The sequence below is a fragment of the Planococcus citri genome, chromosome 1 (genome assembly GCF_950023065.1).
Source record: "Planococcus citri chromosome 1, ihPlaCitr1.1, whole genome shotgun sequence".
In the NCBI taxonomy this organism is placed as follows: Eukaryota; Metazoa; Arthropoda; class Insecta; order Hemiptera; family Pseudococcidae; genus Planococcus; species Planococcus citri.
In genome coordinates this window covers 80,455,725-80,479,370 of record NC_088677.1, presented here as the reverse complement: position 1 = coordinate 80,479,370, position 23,646 = coordinate 80,455,725, and the positions used below count along the sequence as shown (strand labels likewise).

Below are 23,646 nucleotides of genomic sequence, written 5' to 3'. Positions count from 1 at the left end.
GTTTGTTCGCGGATTTTTGAGTTTTTTGAGTTGTTCCAGAGTCGATATTGAGTCAAGCACGTTGTGCACGCGGTCGAACATATGGCTGATGTATAAGGTATAGGTTGGTACGTTGTATTACGCTGCATTAGTTGAGTTTTTTATTGTGCGCCAGGAGGCGAGTATATATAGAAAGAACTGAGTTCTCCGAGTCTATTTTCTGTACGAATAGGCCCAAGTTTGAATAACTTGAGCCCAGAGATTCTCCACGTGGCAGCGTACCACCTTACCTCAGCGATACTGAGTGTTACGAATGCCTGCGCATACGAGGCAAAAGTTTGAAGACAGGTTTAGCGAAATTGTTGCTGCTGAGCAGATCGATACCGAGAAATTATCCAGCGGCGAGCTTAAAAAGCTCAAAGAGAGAGTAAGGAAGATCCTAGACGACGAAGCGATCCTAGACGAACAGCCCGTTATGGCTCCTCCGGTAGCGCCGACGACTCGATGGGTTCCAGTAAACGTTGAAGGTTCGTTAGTATTCGAAGGCAAAAGAGTTTGGAGCCTGGTATCGTCGAATATGTATCCGTTTGAGAGCTATGAGACTAGCTCATACGATAAAAGAGGTAGTCGCCGACGAGTCCGAACGTGGCACGCAAGAAGAGAAGGATGAAGCAATGGACTTTCTTATTCATCGAGTCCATTTCACCTTAGTTGATATGATAAAGGGTGACACGCCGTACGAGTTCCTAAAGTCGATGAAGGACCGCTGGTTCCAGAGGTCGAAAGCACAAATCTGTGCTATGAAAACAGCATTAGCGTCGACGAGGCTGTTGGACTTTAAACGAGTTGAAGACTTCGCAGATTCGATCCGCCGCCAATGTATGGATTTGGGCGATGAGGATGAGTCCACCTGGCTTTCGAATGGACTCCCTCACGATACGCGCGGTGACTCGATGCGTGGCACGATCACCTCAGCCCTTCAGCGACCAGAAACGACACCGGACTCAATTAGAGAGATTATTGTGGCAGCGTATAAAACAGACCTGTCTGGTTCAACGTCGACGGCGTCGGGTTCCGGTGTAGCGGTGAAGTCAACAGCATTCCAAGCGAGCGAGAGTCGTCCGTCCTGCCACCGATGCGGGAAGCCAGGTCATATGGCTCGTAGTTGCTACGCTAATGTTCCTGCGAATAGTAATAATGGTGGTAATTATTATAATAATAGAAATAATCGTAATAATTATAATAATCGTAACGGTAGGGGTTTTTATAATGGTCAGAACGGTGGTCAGGGTAGAAATTATCGTGGTCGTGGCGGTCGTGGCGGTGGTGGTCCTCGTAATGATCGAGGTACTAATTATGAGAATGGTCAAGGAGGCGGTCAGCCTGATAGGCGATATCATGGCGGCGGTGGCGTAGTAGGTAGAGCCGCGGACCTCCGTTCAAGAGGTACCCGGTTCAAACCCAGCTACAGAGGCAAGCTTGTGCGTGTAATTAAAAAATCGTTCGTGCAATTATCAACATTACACGCCAAGTACCGGGGGACTACCAGTTTAGCCGAGCTAACAGATAATGCACGCCATCTGTTAGCAGAATCAAAAAGCTGAAACTGGTTCGAGCGTCTATAGAGGTCAACACTGAGGAGCTCAGGGTCTCTAAACTACCCGGCTAGCTCCAAGGTGCTTGTGTAGATGTCACTAGAAAGCAACGGGAAACTACTAGTGGAAGCTCGAAACAACGTCGATTCCCCAGAATAATCGCAGTGGCAATAGGCATTCGCCTCACCCTGTAAGGGTACCACAAAAATGCGATTTCCAATGTCCTGTAAAGGACAAGGAACCACGACGACGACGACGAATATCGAGAAAGCGCAGTGTTTTGCTTGTGGAACGTATGGTCACATAGCGGTCAATTGCCCGAAGGGTACCGATAACTCGAAGAAGCCTAATTTGAAGCCCACTGCGATGTTGGCCTATTGTAAGAGTCAAGGAAGTGAGCGTGAGAGTGTTGGTCAAGCGGTCGAGCGAATTCCAAACAATGAGATAGTCTGGGTATTGGACTCCGGGTCCACAAATCATTTTGTGAATGACACAAAGTACTACGTAGAGTCTACGGAGATGCACGAGCTCGTAGACACAGCCTTCGAGGGTCAGCGCGTAACGGTAACGAGAATAGGTACGGTCAACATGCGGCTCAACGGACGAGCATATTATATGACCGGAGTGAAATACTCGAGCCAGTTTTCCCACAATCTTTTGTCGACTGAGCGTTTACGTATTGCCGGCTGGCGAATTGATTTAGCGAGAGAGATTACCATTTACGATCCAGAGGGAGTTTACGTTACGCGCGCTACGCCTAGTCCGATAGGCTTGAATGAAGTTTATTTCGAATACGTACTGGAGTCGTATGAGGTGGCGATGGCGGTGAATGAGTCGGCGGAGCTTTGGCATAAGCGTCTTGGCCATCCTTCGGATAAAGTGCTCGGTAAAATAGATGGTCTCCCATCGTCGTCTGGTCTTACGGTCACTACGTGTGAGGTGTGTGCTCAAGCGAAGATGTGCAGGAACTCCTGTGGGGAAGAGAGACACGTTGTTAAGAGAAATATCGAGTTAGTTCATACAGATGTCATCGGACCTTTACCTACTTCTTGTGAAGGTGATAATTATGTCTTAAATCTGCTCGACGACCATAGCCACTTCAACGTAGCTTACGTAATGGCGAATCGGTCCGATGTCGGTCATTGTTTCGACGATTACGTCAAGAAAGTAGAAGCTATTCAAAATAGCAAAGTAGCGTTTCTGCGTTGTGACAACGCTCTCGAGTTTGTTCGTGGTATGGTTGCGCGTATCTGTAAAGAGAAAGGCATTACTATGGAGCGTGCCGAAGCGTTTGTACATCCCCATAACGGGAAAGTTGAGAGATTTAATCATACGCTTATGGACAAAGCTAGGGCCTTGCTTTTTGAAGCTAAGATGCCTCATCGGTATTGGAATTATGCGGTCGACGCGGCCAACTATCTGTTAAACTGTCTTCCAACGAGCGCTACTGACAACAAGAGTACACCGTACGCGCTATGGCGTAATAAGAAAGTCAGGTACGATTACCTGCGTGTGTTTGGTAGCTTGGCGCGCGTCTTTGTACATCCCGAGCAACGTAAGAAGCTTGATTCTTGTACCCGCCGCGCCAAGCATGTCGTAGTAGGTTTCACTGAGACTGGGTATAAGTTGTTGAATCTTGAGACTGGGTCGGTGACCCCGTTCACGCATGTGACCATCGATGAGTCAGTTAAATACGGCGATCTGGTTCAAGAGGAAGAGGATACTCCTTTTCGCGGTTTTGAGTTAGAGGATGAGTCCAGTGAACCGAGTGAGAGCGTTATGTTGGCAGCTGGAGCAGCGGAGATGACCTTCGAGGAGGCGATAAACAGTGACGAGAGTGAGAAGTGGCGTATCGCCATGAATGAAGAACTTGTTAATCTCGAACGTATGGGTACTTACGAAATAGTCAAGGAGCCTGCGGACCAAAAGGTGCTCGGTGTCCGTTGGGTGTTTCGTAAAAAGGAAGGTGATGTTTTCAAGGCTCGACTGGTGGTCCTTGGCTACCAGGAGGGCAAAATTCTCGATGATCTCGATGTTTTCTCGCCAGTTGTTCGATCGGACACGATCAAAGTATTGACAGCGTTAGCTGTGAAACATAAGTGGCAAATAAGACATATCGATGTCAAAGGCGCGTTTTTGTACGGTAAATTACCGTACGTAGTGTTTGTTCGCTTACCTAAAGGGTTTTATTATCGTGGCTGGCTTCGGAATCCCGTTTGGAGACTAATCAGAGCATTGTACGGTCTTAGAATTTCGCCTATTACATGGTATAAAGAGTTAGCGAGAATTCTGGCTAAGATTGGCCTAACTGCCACTGTGTTCGACTCGACAATTTTCGTATTTAGCGGTGACGCACTTCGTTGCGTATTGGCGATTTATGTCGATGATATTTATATTACTGGCTGGGACGACGCGTTGATCGAAAGAGTTATTGAGTTCCTGAAACAACATTTCGAGATAAAAGATTTAGGTCTAATTAGTCGTTATTTGGGAGTCAATTTTGTTCGTACGAGCGAAGGCTATACGCTCGATCAAATTGACTACATAGAGTCGTTACTTACCCGTTTTAATTTGGACAGTGCTTCGATTTCTACTTCGCCGATCGAAGATTTTGGGTTCCAAAAGGCCAACGTCGATATGAGTCTTGAGCATCAAATTCGTTCGATGATTGGTTGCCTTTTGTACGTTGCTTCTTGGTCCAGACCGGACATAATGTTCGCCGTCAACTTCGTCTCGAGATATCAGACCAAACCGTCTGTTAAGTTAGTGGCAGCCTGCAACAGAATTTTCACCTTTCTGAAAGGTACGCTGAACTACAAATTGAGATTCGTTCCAGTGGAACCAAGAGTACTTACCGCCTTCGTAGATTCCGACCATGCCGGAGATGAAAAAGATAGGAAGTCGACGTCGGGTATTATCATTCTTGCTTACGGGTGTCCGGTGGCTTGGCGAGCCAAAAAGCAGAATCACGTTGCTACTTCTTCTGGAGAAGCCGAATACGTGGCTCTTTCACATGCCACTTCGGAAATTCGCGCAATGCGCAATTTGTTCTCGGTCTTGGGCTTCGAAATGCCATCTACGCTGGTACTATGTGATTCGACGGCAGCTGAGGGTATGGCGCGTACTTCTGAGACGGCCAAGTCTAAACATATTGATCTCTGCTATCATAATGTACGAGATGCTGCAAAGAAAAGAGAGATTAGTATCGTTAAAGTCGATGGCAAAACTAATTTAGCTGATGGTTTCACGAAACCACTTATTCCTAAAAAGTTGTTCGACACTTTTCAGTGTTTATTCGATCGGTAGTGAGCTATGTACGGTGATATGCTCATTTGTTTTCGTGAATTTTGTCTAGTGAATAAAATGAAAATTTTTTTTGTCGTCGACTTAATCTCTGTACCATCGTTTAGTTCTCCGTGTTTTTATATTTAATTAATTATTCTACTGTTTTAATTGATTATTTTACCTGGTACGTTAGTTGTTTTCTTGTGTAGAATTTTGTGTAGAATCGAGCTGTCTCGAACGTACTGATCGTTGATCACCGTATCTTTGTGCTACGATGCACTTACTTATTTTTCTATATATATATATATCATGTTAACCGTGTATTTTAATCTTTATTTATCTTATGTGTTTTTAATCACCTTTTTAATTAGTTTTATACCTTTTAATCGAGTAATTTAGTGAAGTTCGAACTTTTGTGAGATGTTTACCTCTCGATGGAAAATTTTATTGGCTTAGTTTGTACGTACTACGTGTTAGAATTATACAGTGTTACCAATTACCTCCAACGCTACGATGAAAATTTCATTTATTTTCGGGTTAATAAATTCGGACTTCCACGTTCCCCAGAGGGCGCTAGCATTCGTGGTACGTGATTGGTCAGTGATATTCTGTGCTCTTAGGTGCTTATCAAAACGGGACTTTATATCACAAACTTCGGCGATTTCAAATTCGATGTTATATTTCCATTATTTCACATTGAATAAAACTAAATTTACGTATAGAGAATTGCTTTGCGATCGTGCTATCGAGTAAATGTTGTGGTGAATTAAAATAACACTTGCAAAGAACTTTAAATTCATTTAATCGTGCAACTTTGTTTCATCCTTCTAAGCTCACTAAAACACTGTAACTCGAGGTAATATTCATTATTCACAACATATAACGATACTAGAAGTCATATATTAATCAAAAACACTAAAAAAAAAACCACGAAATTTACGAAATTAATGAAATATCGTTGAAAATTAATATGAGAATGAAATCGCCGAAGTTTGTGATAAAAAGTCCCGTTTTGAAATGTAAACAACAAGAGCACAGAAATATCAACAGCCAATCAGAATGCGCGACGGTATCGCCCTCTGGGGAACGTGGAAGTCCGAATATAAATTTTGGAGGCGTGATGAGAGTTTGGGTAATTTACCGGGTAATTTCTCCGGTTATGTAAATAGGTAGTAGTTTAGTTCGGTACTTGTAACGTTTAATTTAGGTATAGTTACTGGTATCGTTATTAAACTTGTATATGTACGACTAAAGCTTTTCCAAAGCTGTACTTTTCTAGATTTAACCGTATGTACCTTTATTATGTTTTATATACGTGTCTAATAAAGATGTACGTTAATTTGCGTTATATAAATTATTCGAGTCATTCGGTTTCTCAGAGTTTTTAATGGTTTTTAGAGTTTTATCGAAATACAGAGACTTTTACGTAAATAGCTTAACAGTTTTATTTTACATGCAGTTGTTTAATATTCGTAGTGTGTTTCTTTGAATATAACTCGTTTACGAGTTCTTAATCAATTGGAATCGATAGCGTACAACTGGGTAAGTTCCTTGTTCCTTATCAGTACATAATTAGTTAATTACACCGCATCAGATTCAATTTTGATATCATAGGGATGTAGCATCCTCTTCTTTTTGGAGTAGGAAATATAGTAAATTTTCTCCCACAGGAGTTTGAACGACGAACAAATTTTGAATTTTGACCGTTGCAGGTTGAAAAGTTGAGTGTTTTGCGTATACTTGTAGTTCGGTTTGTTTATCATTTGTTAGGCCTATGTCGTTTCAATTTGAAATTATTTTGTCGTCGTACATTTTCCCCATCATTTTGGATGAATTGTGCGCATCTTTGTTTACAATTTTGGCACCCCAAGTGTTGAATTTCTAAAAAAATTTTGAATTTCAAAAGTTGGTAACGAAAGTAGTAAAAAAGATGCAGAGATCTTTAGAAAAATTCTGATACATCTGTAGACAATATTTTTCCAAATCCACATAATTTAGAAATACTTTAGGGTGGATCACGAAAAAAAAGGAACATATTGGAGGGTGTTTTTTTATTTGATTTCAAATTTGTGATACTTGAAGTTGTTAGGTATTTTCAAAAACTACGAGTACCTTATTCCTTTCCAAAAATTCGAGCTTGCTACATCACTGTTGATACAGTTATTCATTTACCTACTTATCAATTATAACAAATCGAGTAAATATGTAGTAAATAATATTTTGCATTTCAGGAATCAGTTACGAATCTTTTCCTATCCGCTGATTAAAGTTCAAAAAATCAGATTCCGATTTGAAGACATTTTTATTAAATGACCACTTGAGCTGTATGGTTTTAATGAAGAAAACTGATGAAGTTGCAGAGGTATGTAATTTGCCTAGTGCGTTTTGAATTTTGAAATGCTCACTTTTTTGTTTAATTTTTTATGCTGATCGAACTATGTATTTTCAGAATGCTGTATCTCTCTTATTCAAATTTGCGACATACCTGGAACCATAAATAACAGAACAACGAGTATCAAAAATGTCTGCCGATTTTGCCGTGCAGTCGGGCTCTGGAGTCTCCAAAAGAATGAAAAGTGAAGGTAAATCTGACAATGAGAATGGTCCGTCGAAGAAAATTAAACTCGAGTCAGAAACGTTTCCCGATAGAATAAATGATGAAGGTAATATTGAATCAGAGAATGCTAACCCCATAAAAAAAATAAAACTCGAGTCGGAAATATCTTCCGAAGGACCTTCCAGTTCGAAAAGAATGAAAAGTGAATCCGATGGTGCGGTACAAAAACAGAAAAATGCTGAAGAACATTACGATGCTGCTGGGTTAAAATTAATCCAGCATGGTGTTGTTTACCAACTAAAATTATTAACTTTATTTTTAGTACGAGGACTGAAGAAGGGGTACAGTTTCACTTTAGCCACCGAGATGGTATCGGCCGAAAAATTCGACGATGTCGTTTTCGGCTATACCACCAAACGTGGTGATAAGAATATTAAGAAATGTCGCTTTATACAAGTAAAGCACAAACAAAATGAAGATGAAAAAATAACCGTTTCTGCTTTGTTGAATGAAAAAGAAGACGATTTCAGTTTGAAAAAATATTTTTTATCATATTTGAAAATTAAGAACAGTGCCTATTTTAAAATTTACGAATTAGAGGATTTTGTTATTAGTACTAATATTGATATAGACGAAGAGTTGAAACGTAGTTTAGAAAAAAATCCAGACAAAGACGATATTTTAGATTTTGACAAGAATGGTTTTGGGCGCTACAAAATTAAACTAGATCGATTTCGTAAAAAAAATATTCTAACGTCAATTTTGCTCCGGACATCTGAACTTGATAGATTGGCGAATGTGCTGGCTTCGCATACATATCGTAAGAAATGCCTAGACTTGAGTGACGATTTACTCAAAACCTATCATGCTGTGCTAGGAGCCAAAGTGATTGAGCGTAATCCAGATAAAAATGGTTTTGGTAAATTTCGACGTGAATTCATATGCGGTGACGAACAATCACCAGAGTTGCAAGCGTTCAGAGAGGCTTTTCGTGTAGAATACCTAAGTATATCAAAAAATAAATGGGACGAGGATACGTTCTGGCAAAAGATGCAGGATAAAGAGTTGACTATGTCGTCGACTTTTGGAATAAAATTTGATCTCATCAAGGACCCTGTGCTTGAGAAACCGATCAAATTAGCTGAAGAAATTGCCGGCATGATTTCTAAAGGTGCGAATAAAAAATTTGTTGAAATAGTTAAAGCGAGAGGGAGAAATGCTATCAAGGAAGGTGCTGTCAATTGCGATATTGACAAATTAGGAGGATATGTATTTGTGAAAAAGTCTGACCAGAATAACGACGAGTACTGTTTTAGTTCACGGTTTCTCGATAAAGATAGGAAATTGCTGGCTAATTTAGACGTGTTCCGTAATGAATTGATTGAGAAACTTAAACCTATAAATGTAGAATTTCCTGAATTGACCGAGTATACGTTTCACATACCTAAATATTATAGAGAGAAAACATGCGAAGAGAGACAGCTTTATTCGAAAGATTCAATGCCAAATGATCACATCGACGAAGCAGACATAAATGATTTTCTCGACAAATTAGTTTTTTCAGTCAATCAACCTAATGAAATTCAGATAGGCAAGATCATTGGAAAAGACTTGGACGAACATTTCAAACTAATCGATAGCGAACTCCTGGCTGATAAGCTTCAGAAGGATATGCTGGATTGGATGAAGGACAAAAAAGGTCGTTTTTTAACCAACGAGAAGGGTAATGAATTTTTCGAACAAATTAGTCAAAAAATGTCAACGTTGGTATTAATCGGCCCTACCTTACTCTGCCTTGCTAAAATGGAACAATTTCAGTTATCATTTCAAATTGAGTTGATATCAGAAAAGCTAAGGCACTTCTTAGATTCAAAATCTAAACAGATTTTCAACTTGATAAATTCTCACCAAACCATTTTCGGTTCCATGAAGGTGTTTCAAATTTTAAAGAATATCTACCAAAAAGACGATAGTTACATTTTCACGAGTTTGCAAAATGTCTTGTTTATAGAGGATCATGTAGAAAAAGCTTTCACATCGGAAACATGTGATCTACTGGTAATCGAATGCAAAGCTGAGAAAAAAATGAAAAGCCAGGATCAATTATACGCCAAGTTAGCTAAAATATTGAACGCTTATAAAAATAAAAAAGTTGTTCTTATAACTTTGGAGAATGACACGTTTGCTCAGAAATTCAAAAACGATTTCTCGCGGAATAAACGTTATAAAGAAATGAAAGATTTGAAAAACAATTTGACTGATCTCACTGGGAGATCTCAAAACAACATTTTAATGCAAACAAAAGTTGTATTTCAAGGAAACGAAGTGAATTTAGGTTCAGTGTTGGATAAAAAGTCAACGCATATGTTGTCAGGAGATGTGCTGTCTATGATTATTAATAATGAGACGATACAGATTAGTAAATCACTGATGGACTCGAAGTACGAAGACGTTAAGGATTACTTTGTTGATCGTACGTTCGGTCGATGTTTGGTTATTACGAGTAAAAGAGCTATCCTGAAAGAAGAAAACGTTTTGGTGATTGATGACAAGAAGAAGAATGATATTGACAAATTGAACGAGCATTCTAGCAAAGATATCTTAGTCGTTTCTGGTACTGGCGATAATTTTAAAAAACTCTGTGAAAAATTCGACGACTGCAATATTCATTGGCTGAAGAAGAAAGGTAACCAGTGGATTTGGCAAAAATCTCGCGGCGATTTAACCAAATTGCGTAAACTCGTAGATATCCGCGAACAATGTATTACCAAATATAAACCGAATGCAATTTCAAAAATCACAGATGTACCTGACAAAGTATTTCTGCTGGCTGCAGAACCAGGAATGGGTAAATCTGTAATACTTTCTCGTTTGGCTTTGAAGACTCAATCTGCTTCACCTTCTGTGTGGATTGTTAGATGTAACTTACTCGAGTGTTCGAGCAAGTTCAAAAAGCGGTTGGACAATCGTACTGAAATCAACGAGCTCGAAGCTATGAAATTCTTATGTGAAATTGCCGAATTTCAGCATTTCAAGTATTCCGAAGAAGATGAGCGAACAAAAGAGACGATACTTCGCGCACTGACTGAAGAAAATATCGAAATAGATCCTGCAAAGAATAAAGGGCTGTCACTGTTGGAAATAAAACTGTTCGTACAATTTTTCCATCATGGTAAAGTGATCCTGCTGTTTGATGGTTTTGACGAGATAAGCCCAAATTATAATGATCTGGTTGTCAAGTTATTGAAAGTTTTCAAAGATACGAAAATCAAAAAGATTTGGTTAACCACTCGTCCTTATAATATTCAAAGCGAGCCTGAAGATAACCTGAGTACATTTTCATACGCATTGATGCCATTTGAAAAAGAAGAGCAGCACGATTTCTTGGTGAAATTTTGGAGAAAAAACCTGAAGTTGGAGCCGTTGGAGAAAATGAACGAATCGAGAGCGGATATTTTCATCAACGAATTGATCAGTCGACTTTCCGTATCTATAAATGATCAAGATCGAAAGTTCTTGAGCATACCTTTACAAATTTACATGATTGCTACGGTATTTTCAGAAGAATTTGAAAAATTTTACCATTCGGATAGTCGAGAACTTTCTGCAAAGAATAAACGCACACTTGACAAAAAGCTGGATTTGGTCACCCTTTATGAAAATTTTGTCAAGACAGTGTTCGATATAGAGCAAAGTAAAGACCGGTCTGGTTATGATCGTGATAAAGACAAACCTAGCGCTATACGTAAAATAGAGAAGGAGTTGGCCGAATTTAAAGAAAATAATAAAAAATTGGCCGTTTATTCGATGCTGGAAGAAAATCAAGTGGAAAAAATCTTATCTAGAAAGGAAGTGGAAGAAGTACGCGAGTTGATGTCCAATATAAGCGATGCAGGTGAAAAGACTGGAATGATTAGTAAAATTATCAATACTCCTATGAAATTGAAGGAAGCTGGTGATTTGTCTGGTTGCATGAGTAGTACTGGAAGAAACACTGTAATGATCACCGAAATCGTTAATAATAAACCTGTATTCATTCATCGTACTTTCGCCGAGTATTTTGCTGCGAATTATTTTTGGGAAAAATTTAAATATATTCGGTATGAAAAATTCGAAAAAGATTTTATTCAGGATATTATCGAAGAAATTCTGATAAAGAACGATTTCATACAAGTTTGCAAGTTTTTACAGCTCATTGCAAAGAATTCTTTCAGAAGTAAAATTAATTTTCTCGATGCAACGAAAAAGACAGAGATGTTGTTAGTAAAGCTTGCTGAACAAATAGACGACTATGGCTCTGAAAATGGCACTTTTCAGTCCACTAAAGTATTGCTGGGAATTATCGAGTTCTCTTTATTGGAACAAAATGAAAAGAATGATTTAAAAATTAGAAATCATTTCGAGATTAGCACGTACGAAGCGCTCGAATCATTGTTACTCAGATTATTATGCGTATGTGCAGAAATGGGCTATATTAGATTGGCCAAAGCGCTGAAAAAATATGTTGATAAACGATTTGCTATCGAATATCCCGAATGTCGTAAATTATTGTCTTACAGCTCATTCTTACCTGAACATCTCGAGAATGATGCTTGGAATTATAGTCCTTTATGGATAGCCTCTGAAAACGGCCATCTCAACATGGTGGAATTTTTAATTCGCGATTTATCTTACGATATCATGTGGAAGGATAAACACGGAGCTGATTTAATTCAGCGTATATTTTCCATTTCTGCGTTTAGTGTGCTTAAATCGTGCGTAGAACTAAATATTACGAGTGGCGAGCTTTTTAAAAATATTGGTGATTCTGGGCAAAAAAAATTACCAATTTATGAAGCCCTCAAAGCAAACGCTCCGTCAGAAGTTGTCAAATTGTTGATGGAGAAAACTGACGTGGATCTTATAAATAATTTCGTTGATTGTGATCTTAGAGAAATATCAGTAAAGGAACACATGAGTTTGCTATTGCTTCAATACGATAAAGAAATAATACAGCTTGCGATAGAGAAGGGCGTTGATTTATCTTCCAGTGTTGATGTACTTCTTCGTAAATTTACTTTGGAAAGCTTGCGTAATCCCACATACGATCTGATATACGGACATGGTAATTTTTCGACACCTTTTTTCAATTCTGACGCAGAATTTTACAATGTATTTCCTATAATTGAACTACTTTTGAAAGCTGACGTGGGATATAATAACCGTGGTGATGCTGTTCGTCTAACAACAAGTTTTCAATGTGCTGAGCGAGCTTATCAGATTCATCAGATTTTAAACGAAGTGCATAAATTTCACACAAGGAAAGATGACTCACGAAAATTAATACTGAAGTTCATCGTTGATAGTATTCTGCAGATGAAAGGCTTCAAACCTTTTAAAACCATCATTAAAGCAGAAAAAATTTGCATATTGATTAGCTGTGACAATGAAGATTGTAATTCAAAGATGGGAAAATTGATTAAAAACTTCGTCGAGAAGTCTCCTTATTTCAAAGGTTTCCGTCACACGTACGAAGGAAATTTAATATCTATTTTACTTAATTCCAGAACTGGTGATTATAATGACCGAACGTATCCAACATTTAAACGAGATATGACTGAAATGTTTGTCGAGTATTATAATGGTAGTGGTACTTGGCCTGATCGTTTAGCATACAACGCTATTGGTAAAGTGGAATCGTATGTGGAAAATATGGAGAAAATATTCAAAATATTTAAAAAACACCATCGACGTAATGTTACCGATATTTTCTACAGTGATGGTTCATCTCAATGGACATACGAAGATGAACTAAGACAATTGAAAAATTACGATGAAAAAAAACATCAGTATGAATCTTTGGATAAGTTGTCAAAAGGAGTGTTGAGTGGTGTATTGTATTTGTATCTAAGACAAGATTATGAAAAAATCGACGATGCTGTGAAAGAAATTTCGGAGGAAGTATTGAAACTTGAAGAAGTTATGAAAAAACTGCTGGAAACGAAGAATGTGCAGAGTTGCGAAGTAGGTACGATTTTATATGATGCCGATAAAATATTGTACTCGTTGTGTACATTGGATAATGTTCGTGCGAGTGACAGAATACAAAAGAAATTGACATCGAAAATAAATAACATCGGAGGTATCGAGCAGCAGATCGATGCCTTCGATTTGCTGATCGAAGTTTGTTTATTGCTGAATGAAATAAGTCGGAAAAAGGTTAAGAAAACTTTACAATCGATGTGCAGGTTTTCTGATCAATCATCGCGCATTCTCGATTTATTGAAGAAAATGACAATGAAGAAATAATCCGTATTGCAAAATATGGAATCATTTATCAATGCTTCAATATAGCCAAGACGATATCTACATTAGGGTGAATCGCGAGAAAAAAGTCGCAGAATTTTAACCAAATTCAGCAGATACCTTAATTCTGAGTTGAAAGTTACCAACATAAAACTTTAGCTCCGGAGGTGTCCCTGAAGAAGAGATTTGGGCCCTCAAAGAGAGCATTTTTGAAGCTTCTGTCGCTGCCCATGCTGTTTTGGAGAAATGGCCCTGTCGCAAATGAAAGTAATTGTCTTTCTTAGCAATTATTTCGCATTGATTATGCCAAAATTTTAAAAGGTAATATTTCCGAAACTGGGGAAATATTTTGGATCGGCGTAAAAGTATCAATTTTTTTAATCACTTTTGCCAATTAAAAAAAATCGTAAAAATTTCATAAGTTTTTGACTATTTTTTTGTGAAATTGTCAAAAATGATGAAAAAATTGGCGCTACTGCGTTCCAAAATATTTCCCTAGTTTTAGAAACGATACATAACTGTAAATATTTTGGCATAGGTAAGTACCTGATGCGAAACATTTGCCTCGGAAAAATGGGCACCTCCGGAGCTGAAATTTTTTGCTTGTAACTGTCAACATAAAAATATGAAGGTTTCTCCTGAATTTGATCAAAAACCAGTGATAACACGATTTCTGACCATTCTGAAGCCTCTTGCTTACTTTTCAATTTCCCCAGAAGGCATGGAAATCAGTTAGGACAGCTAAAATCAAGTTGTAGCTTATCCTCGACCTACTTGAAGGGTTCATTCGCATTTGAACCGTTTTTCAGGCGAATACGTTGAGTGTTTTTTTTTGACCAGAATATTAAGGAAAAAATTCAAAAAGTCAAAACTTTTGTTCGACTGAAGTTTGGTTACTAACTAGGGAACCTTTCGAACTCACACTCTCCGATTTGAACGAAACAAAGTTAGATCGAAAGAGCATATGTTATAAAACTCTCGTAAACAACACTTTAGATTCTAAAGTTTATTTTTGGACCTCTGGCGAATTTTTGGAAATTGAAAAAAAGAATTCAAAAACGCTGTTTTATAGACAAAGATTTTCAACTTTTTCATGAGAAATGACTTTTTTGAGCAAAGAGATAATCAATCAATTTCGGGACTTATTTGACTCAATTTTTACTGGATAAGAATACATATTTCTTTAAAAAGTAAAAAATTCAGTTTTGGATTTTTTAAAAATCGTCGAAAATGGTAAAATCAATTTGGGCAACTGAAATTTTGGCTGAGGGGGTATCAGACCAAGGTTTTTCTAAAAATCGTGGTACGATTCAAATCGAAGACGGACCTCTCGAGAGATTCTCTTGGTAATGTTGCGTATTGCTTGGCTAATTTGTAAGTGATGTTTTTATACTCGAATAAGTTGCCTTCAATGAAAACCTGTTGATTTTATGGCATTGGTCTTACTCACACGACTCTCTATTTTTATAGGAACGACTTTATGTTTAAAAATGTTATGTGGATGTTTCATTCACATCTCAATTAATGATAAGATGCCGAAGGAATTCTTGTAAAAAAGTTTATTTAGTTATATCAAAGCCGAATAACGTTCTGGATTTACCTACCATTTTTTCTATTATTATTCTTTACTATTTTTTTATCAGTCAATTTATTTTATTCCAGTCTCATTTAGTCAATTATTCCATGTAAGGTATGTACGTAGACCTGCGTACTGAAGTGCGAGTGTCCTGAGTTTAATTGTTATTTACGTATATTTGCACCTATGCACATATTTATAGCTAAAAGTATTACCCTTCTTTTCTTTATGTTTGTTTAGTCAATATTTTAATGCTTACTCACTTACGTAAGAGGAATTTTTCTCTTGATTTTATTTATTCAAATCATCCGAAATATAACATGCAGTTATTTTCTAGTGAATGATTCAATGCAATTGCTGTACATAGTACCTATATATGTAGATAAAAAATGTGAAGAAAAAAATCTATTAAAAAATTTCAAACTCTTAGTATATTTTATCTGAAAATTTTTAAAAATTGAGAAATATTCAATAACGGTCAATGGGTGTAATACATACAATCTGCAAAAAAGTTTCCCTTTTAAAAATAATATGCCTAATGTGTTGATGATATATTGTTCAAAATTTTTGATACCTACCAAATTTCTATTTTGTAAGCGTTAATTTTTTATCGTATTTGGCGTATTACGATTCTCAAAGTGTATGTGATCTTTTTAATTACCTATCTAATTTAGTAATTTTAAATACCTACCTATGTACTTATGCAAGTAAATAATGTCTTATGTATTTTTTTTCGCATTTGCATTTATGACTATGAAATTCTTTGTGATATTTTTATATGATTTGTTGAAATAAAATAAATTTGTGCAACTATTGCTTGCAGTTCGAGACATTTACGTTCATTTCTTTTCTATGCATTAATGATTAGATAGTTTTCTAGGTCTGAAAAATATGTATACGAGAAGATGAGGGGTTAATGTGAGAGATTTTTGAAAGTAAGAAAATTGAAAAATTGTTTGTTTTTCTCCTCCCTTTTACTTTTACTTCAATTTATTTATTCTATTTTTTTTTTTTTTTTTTTTTTTTTTTGACGAAACGGTGCCAAAGTAGACCTCTCGAAATCCCGAATCGATTTCCACCATTTTCGAGCCGACGTGATACCTTCAGCAAAAGTTGACTTTTCTCCAGCTACATATTCCAAATCGCTCCAGAAAGCGTTGTAGAATTAGCTCGAGCATCTGAAAATTTAACCCTGTTGTAAATTCGACATCCCGAGTCGATTAAATAAGAAATACCTACCTAAATTAAACATTTTAGGAAAAATTCCTATCGTTCAACCTCTGAAAATCTATTCGAATTGAATATTTCTTCACTTCAGTGAAAAATCATATTGAAAATTATCATGTCTAAGAAATCCAATCGAAATTTAATTTTTTCTTCCAAGGAAGTTGTGTTGTGCTTTTTTTAGTAATAAGTAAGTACGTGTAACAAATTTATATTTACAAAGTGTTTTATTTTTTTCCCAGTTTGTTTGTAAGTAAGTAATATGAAAGGATCCTCTAATTTATGTTCCTTTATTCACTTTTTGAAAATGCTTGAAAACTTTTGCCTTCGCTTCGCTTAGGAAACTTCGTCTCTTTTTTTTACAATTAAGCACCAAAAATTTTGAACGAAAAATGAAAACTTCTGTGAGTCGTATCATGATATCAATCGGCAAAACCTGATTTTTTTTAAATGAAAATGTTCAGTCTACACCCCTCCACCTAAAAACTATGTACTATGAAATAGGTACTTCTAAATATAAATCTCGCCTACCTACTACCTGACTACTATTTGCCTGGCTCAAATTCGGTAACAAGCCAGTGCTTTTTTTCTTAACATAATTGCAGACTATTTTGAAGAGAGGGGGGGATGTCAAAAGGTTCCCGACCAACGGTGTAACGATATCGTATTATATTCTATGTACTATACGTATTCATTAATGAGTATCAAATACTCGTATATCGTTAACCCTTGATATCAACGGGAATTAAGTTCTCCTGGTTCACAGTTGTTGCGTTTATTATAGAAAGTTCCGCTGCTACTTTTTGGGATCTCAGCACTTCCTTCTGAAATCAAAATTACGCGCATATGTCAGACCCCTTCTCAAAATACTTTTTTTTACTTCAAGTATAGATATTATACTTACGTAGGTGAAGACTAAATTTCCATATTTTTCATGTAGTGCGTATGTAATGTACCTACTTTGTACTCACCATTTTCTGGTATGCAACGAGGGTGCTTTCAAATTTTTTATAATAAATGTGGACGGAGTCGCCTTCTTGCGTTTTCAAGCAGCTTTCAATTTCGGTATTGGCGAGTATATTTTTGACCTTGAGTAATCAAATTATTAATGGATACTGTTATGCGGAATGAATACTTGATTTAAGCAAAGCGCTGTGCAATATAATAGATAAGCACCTCGCTGATCACTTTGTTATAGTCCCAAGCCTCGAGGTCTGATGTGAGGAGTGTTCTGCTTGTAATATTCAATACAGTCAAGTTCTTGAATAAAGCATTCTGGCTCACCGTTGTAAGAATTATATCGTCAAGTTCTTCTGGTTGAAACGCGATTTCTTTAGGGAAGTCATTCTGGAAGATAAATGGAAAATAATTTGTGAGCCATTTTTTCAAAAAAGAAAGGGTCCCCCCTCATCAAGATAGGTGAAATGTCCCGACTCCCGAACCTCGGATTTCATCTCACAGAGTATGGGGTCATTCCATGTCAACTCAACCAAAAAAAAAGCAATTTTGAAAATCATGTCTTTCGATTTCGCTCAATTTTTTTTTACAATATCTACCCACTCAGTAAGTAAGAAAGCCGCAATCAGTTTGTTCCCAGCCCCCTCAGGGGGCGGGTGGGGGGCTTCCATTATTTTTACATTGTCTCGAGGTACTCAACTTCAGCAGCCCATTCCTCCAAAACTATGATATTTTGATCAAAACTGATTTCACAGTTCGAAAGGGCATTGAATTTTAAACTTTGTAAGTATTTTGAAATTTTCAAAAATTGAAAATTGAACTTTCAATTTGGAAGTTCAAATTTCAAAATGACGCTGTAAGTGGGAGCTACCATTTAAAATTTTGAAAAAATTTCCATAGATGTACATTTTGATACTTTTTCGAAATATTTAAGTTTCGAGATGGGACTCGTAGACGGAGGGGGAGCACCCCCACCCCCAATTTTGGGTGAAACTTTCCAAAGAAAATCTGTGGCATGTGATATATCGAATTGTATGTTTTCGGCGACGCTGAACACGAATATGACGTTAGATTTTTGATAGGACCCCATCCACGGCCCCCAGCACCTCCCCAAAGGGGGTAAAAGTTCAAAAAAGTGTTTTGTTCGTGTGACACATGGAATAATATGTTTTTGGTGACGCTGAACACGAATATGACGTTAGATTTTTGATAGGACCCCATCCACGGCCCCCAGCACCTCCCCAAAGGGGGTAAAAGTTTAAAAAATGTTTTGTTCGTGCGACACATGGAATAATACGTTTTTGGTGACGCTGAACACGAATATGACGTCACATTTTTGATTGCACCTCATCCACGACCTCCAACAATTGTTTTGGACTTTTACCTATTGGGGGAGGTTCTGGGGGCCATGGGTGAGGTCGATTTAAAAAACTATGGCCATGTTCAGCGATATCGAAAACATACTATTTCATGTGTCACACGAATGTTACCATTTTTTGGGTGGGTTCTGGGTTACCTCCTTTGGAGAGGTGCAGGGGGCTGTGGATGGGGTCCAATCAAAAATCTAACGTCATATTCGTGTTCAGCGTCGCCGAAAACATACAATTCGATATATCACATGCCCCAGATTTTCTTTTGAAAGTTTCACCCAAAATTGGGGGTGAGGGTGCTCCCCCTCCGTCAACGAGTCCCATCTCAAAACCTAAATATTTCGAAAAAGTATCAAAATGCACATCTATGGAAATTTTTTCAAAATTTTAAATGGTAGCTCCCACTTACAGCGCCATTTTGAAATTTTGAAAGTTCAACTTTCAATTTTTGAAAATTTCAAAATACATAAAAAGTTTAAAATTCAATGTCCTTTGGAACTGTGTAATCAGTTTTGATCAAAGTATCATAGTTTTGGAGGAATGGGCTGCTGAAGTTGAGTACCTCGAGCCAATTTGAAAGTAACGGAAGCCCCCCTCACCCACCCCCCTGAGGGGGCTGTGACCAAACTGATTGCGGCTTTCTTACTTACTGGGTGGATAGATATTGTAAAAAAAATTTGAGCGAAATCGAAGGACATGACCCAAAAACGTTGGTTGAGTTGACATGGAATGACCCTATGTTTAGTACCCTGAAAATAAATATAAGTATGAAATGTGTATTAAAACTATAACAACTTACCATGTGTTTCCAGGTTTCATATGTGCCGTTAAAACTATCAAATAATATAAATGCTCCCGCTTTTTCATCCGCGAAAAACGCGCAAGTTTGTATGCTTAAACCCTGTTTTCCATTGAGTATCTTGACAAAGTCTATGAAAGCCTTTTAATGAAAACAAATTTTAATTTTAATGGGGTATTATAAAATTTACAAAAAGAAGTAGGTGCATAATTTGAATCATGACTTACATTTTCTATAAACTCTTCACCGTGGTAAGGTAAATTGAATTTTGGTAACTGTAATAATCTGTATGATTCGCGCTGTTCTGAAACAGAAAAACAAAAAACAAAAGCAATAAGTTCCAGCATAAACAGCCATTTACTGAAAGAATCGTGTTGTAATATTCCAGTAGATATTTCCCCGCTTATTGAAAATGCATATTCATACGTACCCTCAGTATCTTGAGTTATTTTGTTGATTACAGTGTCGTCGGTGTTAACAAGAACACCATCTATAAGAATTCGGTACGAATAGTTGAATAGCACACGCAGCACTACCTTTTCAGCACCGGGTTTGGTTTTCAAAAATTCGAGAAAAACTTCTTCACGCTCCTGTGGGTGCATTAGCCTTTCATCATGAGCGGCCCGTTTTCTTAATTTTGAATAATATTCCATAATTTCGATGAACGTTTTTTCCGACACATTTGCCTTATGCAATTCAATTTTCAGGTGTAAAACTCGCCAATGTTCTATGTTCAACAGAACGTGTCGCCAAACATCTTCATCATAATAATATGAATTCTTTTTTCTAACTGTAGCCCATTCAGGATAGCATTCTGATACAAGTTCTTCCATTAATTTCCGAAAATCTTGTGTGCATTGCAGCTTTCGACGTAAATTAGTTTCCTCTTCCTGAAAATATTTGAAGAAGGTAGGTGAGGGAGAAGATCACCATGATTTGTAACGATATGTAAAATTAGGTACTAATACTTTTTTGGTGGGTAATTTTTAACTCAAAAGTTCTAATTCTGAGATGTCCTTATCAACTCAAGTCTAATACTCAGCTTATATCGAAAAGAAAAGTACCTACATACTATTCTCAACTTTTATTCAATGTCATTTTGCCGCATTATGTTTCATTTTGTACCTACGTTCATTTTCAGATTTGGGGAGAAGGGTAATTGCGCAATTTCAATTTCAGATAGCGCACTCGTTTTATAAATGCTATTTTTATATTTTGTGTGAAATTCATATCTTCTGTGAAAATAATCGATTTTTAAATTTAGAATATAATTTTTTTCTTAAAAATGTAACCAAGATTTAGGTAGGTACTTATGCCCTTCAAGTTGAAAATTTGCCAAAAAATTAAATTTTCCCCAACAAAATTCAAAAAGCAGAAAAAGAGTCGATTTGAAAAAGAAGAAAAAAAAACATTAAAAAACAAGATGATGACCAGTTTAGAGGTGATGCGATTCAGCTGGGTTTCCAGTCTAGATTTGGTGATATTCAACTCGCTTACCAGTTCAAGTTTAGTGTTATTCAACTCGGTTCCCAGTCTAGATTTGGTGTTGTCCAAGTCGGATTGCAATTTAAGAATGAGGTCAACTTTATCATCCTCAGGTAACCGGCGGAGCTCTTGTTTTGCCTCGTCAATTTCCTTGGCTTTCTTTAGAAGCAAATCGTTTGAAAATTTACATAGGATCAATAATCTTAGCTTCGATTAGGATCAAGAACTGTCGGTAATGATATTAATTAAGTATTAAGTAGGTATAGAGTGTACTTACAAGTATTGTTTCTTCTGCCCACGACCTCTCGTGAGTAGAAATAACTGCAAACCAAAATGAAAAAATTGCATTAGATGAATTTCAATTCGCTGTTACGTGTAAATTGTCGGTTACTATACTCTCTCCGGACCTCAGTATCACCGCGTAAACATATGTACATAAGTAGCGAGAAGTTTCCCTAAATACGTGATGGCTTGGATTAAGCTTTATTGTAAAACCATAATGAATACTCACCGGTAAATATGATGGCAAAAACCACGAGACGCATCACGCTTAAAATATCACTTGAAAATAAATAATTAACCTGTTGATTTTGGCGATAAAATTTTAAAAAAGAACGTTCCGGGGTGAATATATTTTTTAAAATGGCAGAAAACTGATAGAGAATAGGCCAAAAAAGAGAAACGCGAGCAAAATTATACTTGGGTAATCAAATGTGAAGTTTTTCAGGTAATAATTTGAGTCTGGCTCGACGTACTAATGAATTCCGATCAGATTTCCGCGTAACTTATTTGTACTACCAACTTTGATGATTATTTATCTTCTTTTTATCTCAACTACTTATTCTACTCGTGTTTTCAATTAAAACCGCTTGATAGATTTTAATATTTCTGCAGCGTCGAATTTTTCAAAAATTATCTGTTCAATTTTTACTTTTTAGTTGGAAGCGTGTAATCAAATTAGGTAGGTAGGTAGGTACCTAGCTACCTACTAGGTACCTATAACTGAATATTGAATATTTTTCATATTTTATTCCCCTCTCACTCAGCATGTCGAAAAATGAGATCGATCTGGGTGTCAAAAATAAAGTACATATGTTTCGAATTTTCTGCTTTCTAGATTCGAATTTTAATTTTTTTTCAATTTTTGCTCCATGCATACCAAATTACCTACCTACCAAAAATCGAGTCGAAAAATTTGGCTACTGTAGGGGGGACTGGGCATTTTTTGGAATTTTCCCCACCTCGTGTTTGGAAATATTTTGACCTGAGGTAAAACTTCATGTTTCAAAAAGTTGATAAAATGTAAAATTGTACTCGTAGTAGGAAAAATTCATTTTTTTTTTGAACATTGGACAGTAATTTTATTAGGCTTTGAGCTTCCAAAAAATGGATCTCCTATTGTTAGGATTGATTACCCCGATTTAAGATAGGAATTCAACTTGTTTAAGCTATAATTATAAAGAAAGGTATTCAAGAATTTTTTTTGAGAAGTGGTATATTTTCAGCAAGAAATTCAAGTTTTTGAAAAATGGGGGATTTTTTAAAAAATTTGATCATAAATACATTATACATAGGTACCTTTTCCTACTAACAAGGGAACCTCTTGAGATGTCCGCCTCCGATTTGAACGGGACCGCGATTTTTGGAAAGAGCATGTTCTAAAACCCCCAAATCCAAATTTTCAGCTGCCCAAGTTCATTTTTCGATTTTTGGCGAATTTTTCAAAATCCAAAATTGACTATTTTGGTGATTTATGTTTTTTTTTAAAAGTACGTACTTGATCAGTAAAAATGTTCAAAATAAGTCCTAAAACTGATATTAACCCCCCAAATCCAAATTTCGCCATTTCCAGCCATTCTGGAGTCTAATTTACTGCAGAAGGCGTGAATATAACATTATATGGGCAGCTAAAAATCGAGTTGTGTGTTATACTCAATCTGTTTAACAAGTTTATCCACGTTTGAGTCGTCTTTGGAAGGGACACCTCAAGAGTGGTTTTTGCAGACCAGTTTTTTTCAAATAAAAAATCCAAAAAATCAAAAGTTTCCCGTTTGCGAGGAAATTTTTGAAATTTGCCCGAATCGCCGTATTTCGTCCACAACAAACCCCCCGAGGCCGAGTACCGCTATTTCCAGCCATTCTGGAGCCTCCAGCGCTATTTTTCAATTTCTCCAGAATTTTGAATTTGCTCCAGAAGGTGTGAATATGATGTTGGGCAGCTAAAAATCGAGTTGTGTGTTACACTCGACCTGTTCAACGGATTTAGTCACATTTGAGCCTATTCTGGAGGGGACGCCTCAAAAGTGGTTTTTTGACCAGCTTTTTCAAAATAAAAATATCCCAAAATCAAAAATTTCTCGTTTGCGAGAAAATTTTTGAAAAATGCGCGAATCGCTGTATTTCGTCATTAATCAAGCCCACGAGGGTGAATTTCCCGATTTCCAGCCTTTCTGGAGCCCCTGGAGAAATTGAAAAATCGCGCTGGAGGCTCCAAAATTCCTGGAAATGGCGACATTCGCCCTCGTGGGGTTACT

General features: G+C 37.0%; 2 protein-coding genes across 5 annotated transcripts; one reads left to right on the top strand and one right to left on the bottom strand.

Moving 5' to 3' along the window:
• The first annotated feature begins 5,385 nt into the window (after positions 1–5,385).
• LOC135836988 (uncharacterized) lies at positions 5,386–16,109 on the top strand. Of its 3 annotated transcripts, none has more exons than XM_065352093.1 (4): positions 5,386–5,715; positions 5,891–6,401; positions 7,091–7,221; positions 7,309–16,109. In XM_065352093.1, exon 4 carries the CDS (start codon positions 7,381–7,383, stop codon positions 13,702–13,704), a length of 6,324 nt encoding a protein of 2,107 aa, XP_065208165.1. In that variant the 5' UTR covers positions 5,386–5,715; positions 5,891–6,401; positions 7,091–7,221; positions 7,309–7,380; the 3' UTR covers positions 13,705–16,109. The 3 variants fall into 3 exon arrangements, with proteins under 3 accessions (XP_065208165.1, XP_065208180.1, XP_065208172.1); XM_065352108.1 differs by having other exon boundaries at positions 5,865–6,401; XM_065352100.1 differs by having other exon boundaries at positions 5,851–6,401.
• Positions 16,110–16,266: 157 nt separating this feature from the next.
• LOC135837002 (uncharacterized) lies at positions 16,267–21,908 on the bottom strand. Of its 2 annotated transcripts, none has more exons than XR_010557124.1 (9): positions 21,624–21,908; positions 21,390–21,433; positions 21,125–21,271; positions 20,058–20,517; positions 19,855–19,931; positions 19,628–19,768; positions 17,678–17,848; positions 17,406–17,589; positions 16,267–17,325 (listed from the first exon to the last, which is right to left on the bottom strand). XR_010557124.1 is itself a non-coding variant. In XM_065352119.1 (9 exons), the coding sequence occupies exons 1-9, from the start codon at positions 21,655–21,657 to the stop codon at positions 17,224–17,226; spliced, it is 1,293 nt and encodes a 430-aa protein (XP_065208191.1). In that variant the 5' UTR covers positions 21,658–21,907; the 3' UTR covers positions 16,267–17,223. The 2 variants fall into 2 exon arrangements, 1 of the variants encoding a protein (XP_065208191.1); XM_065352119.1 differs by having other exon boundaries at positions 17,473–17,589; positions 21,624–21,907.
• Between the last annotated feature and the right edge of the window lie 1,738 nt (positions 21,909–23,646).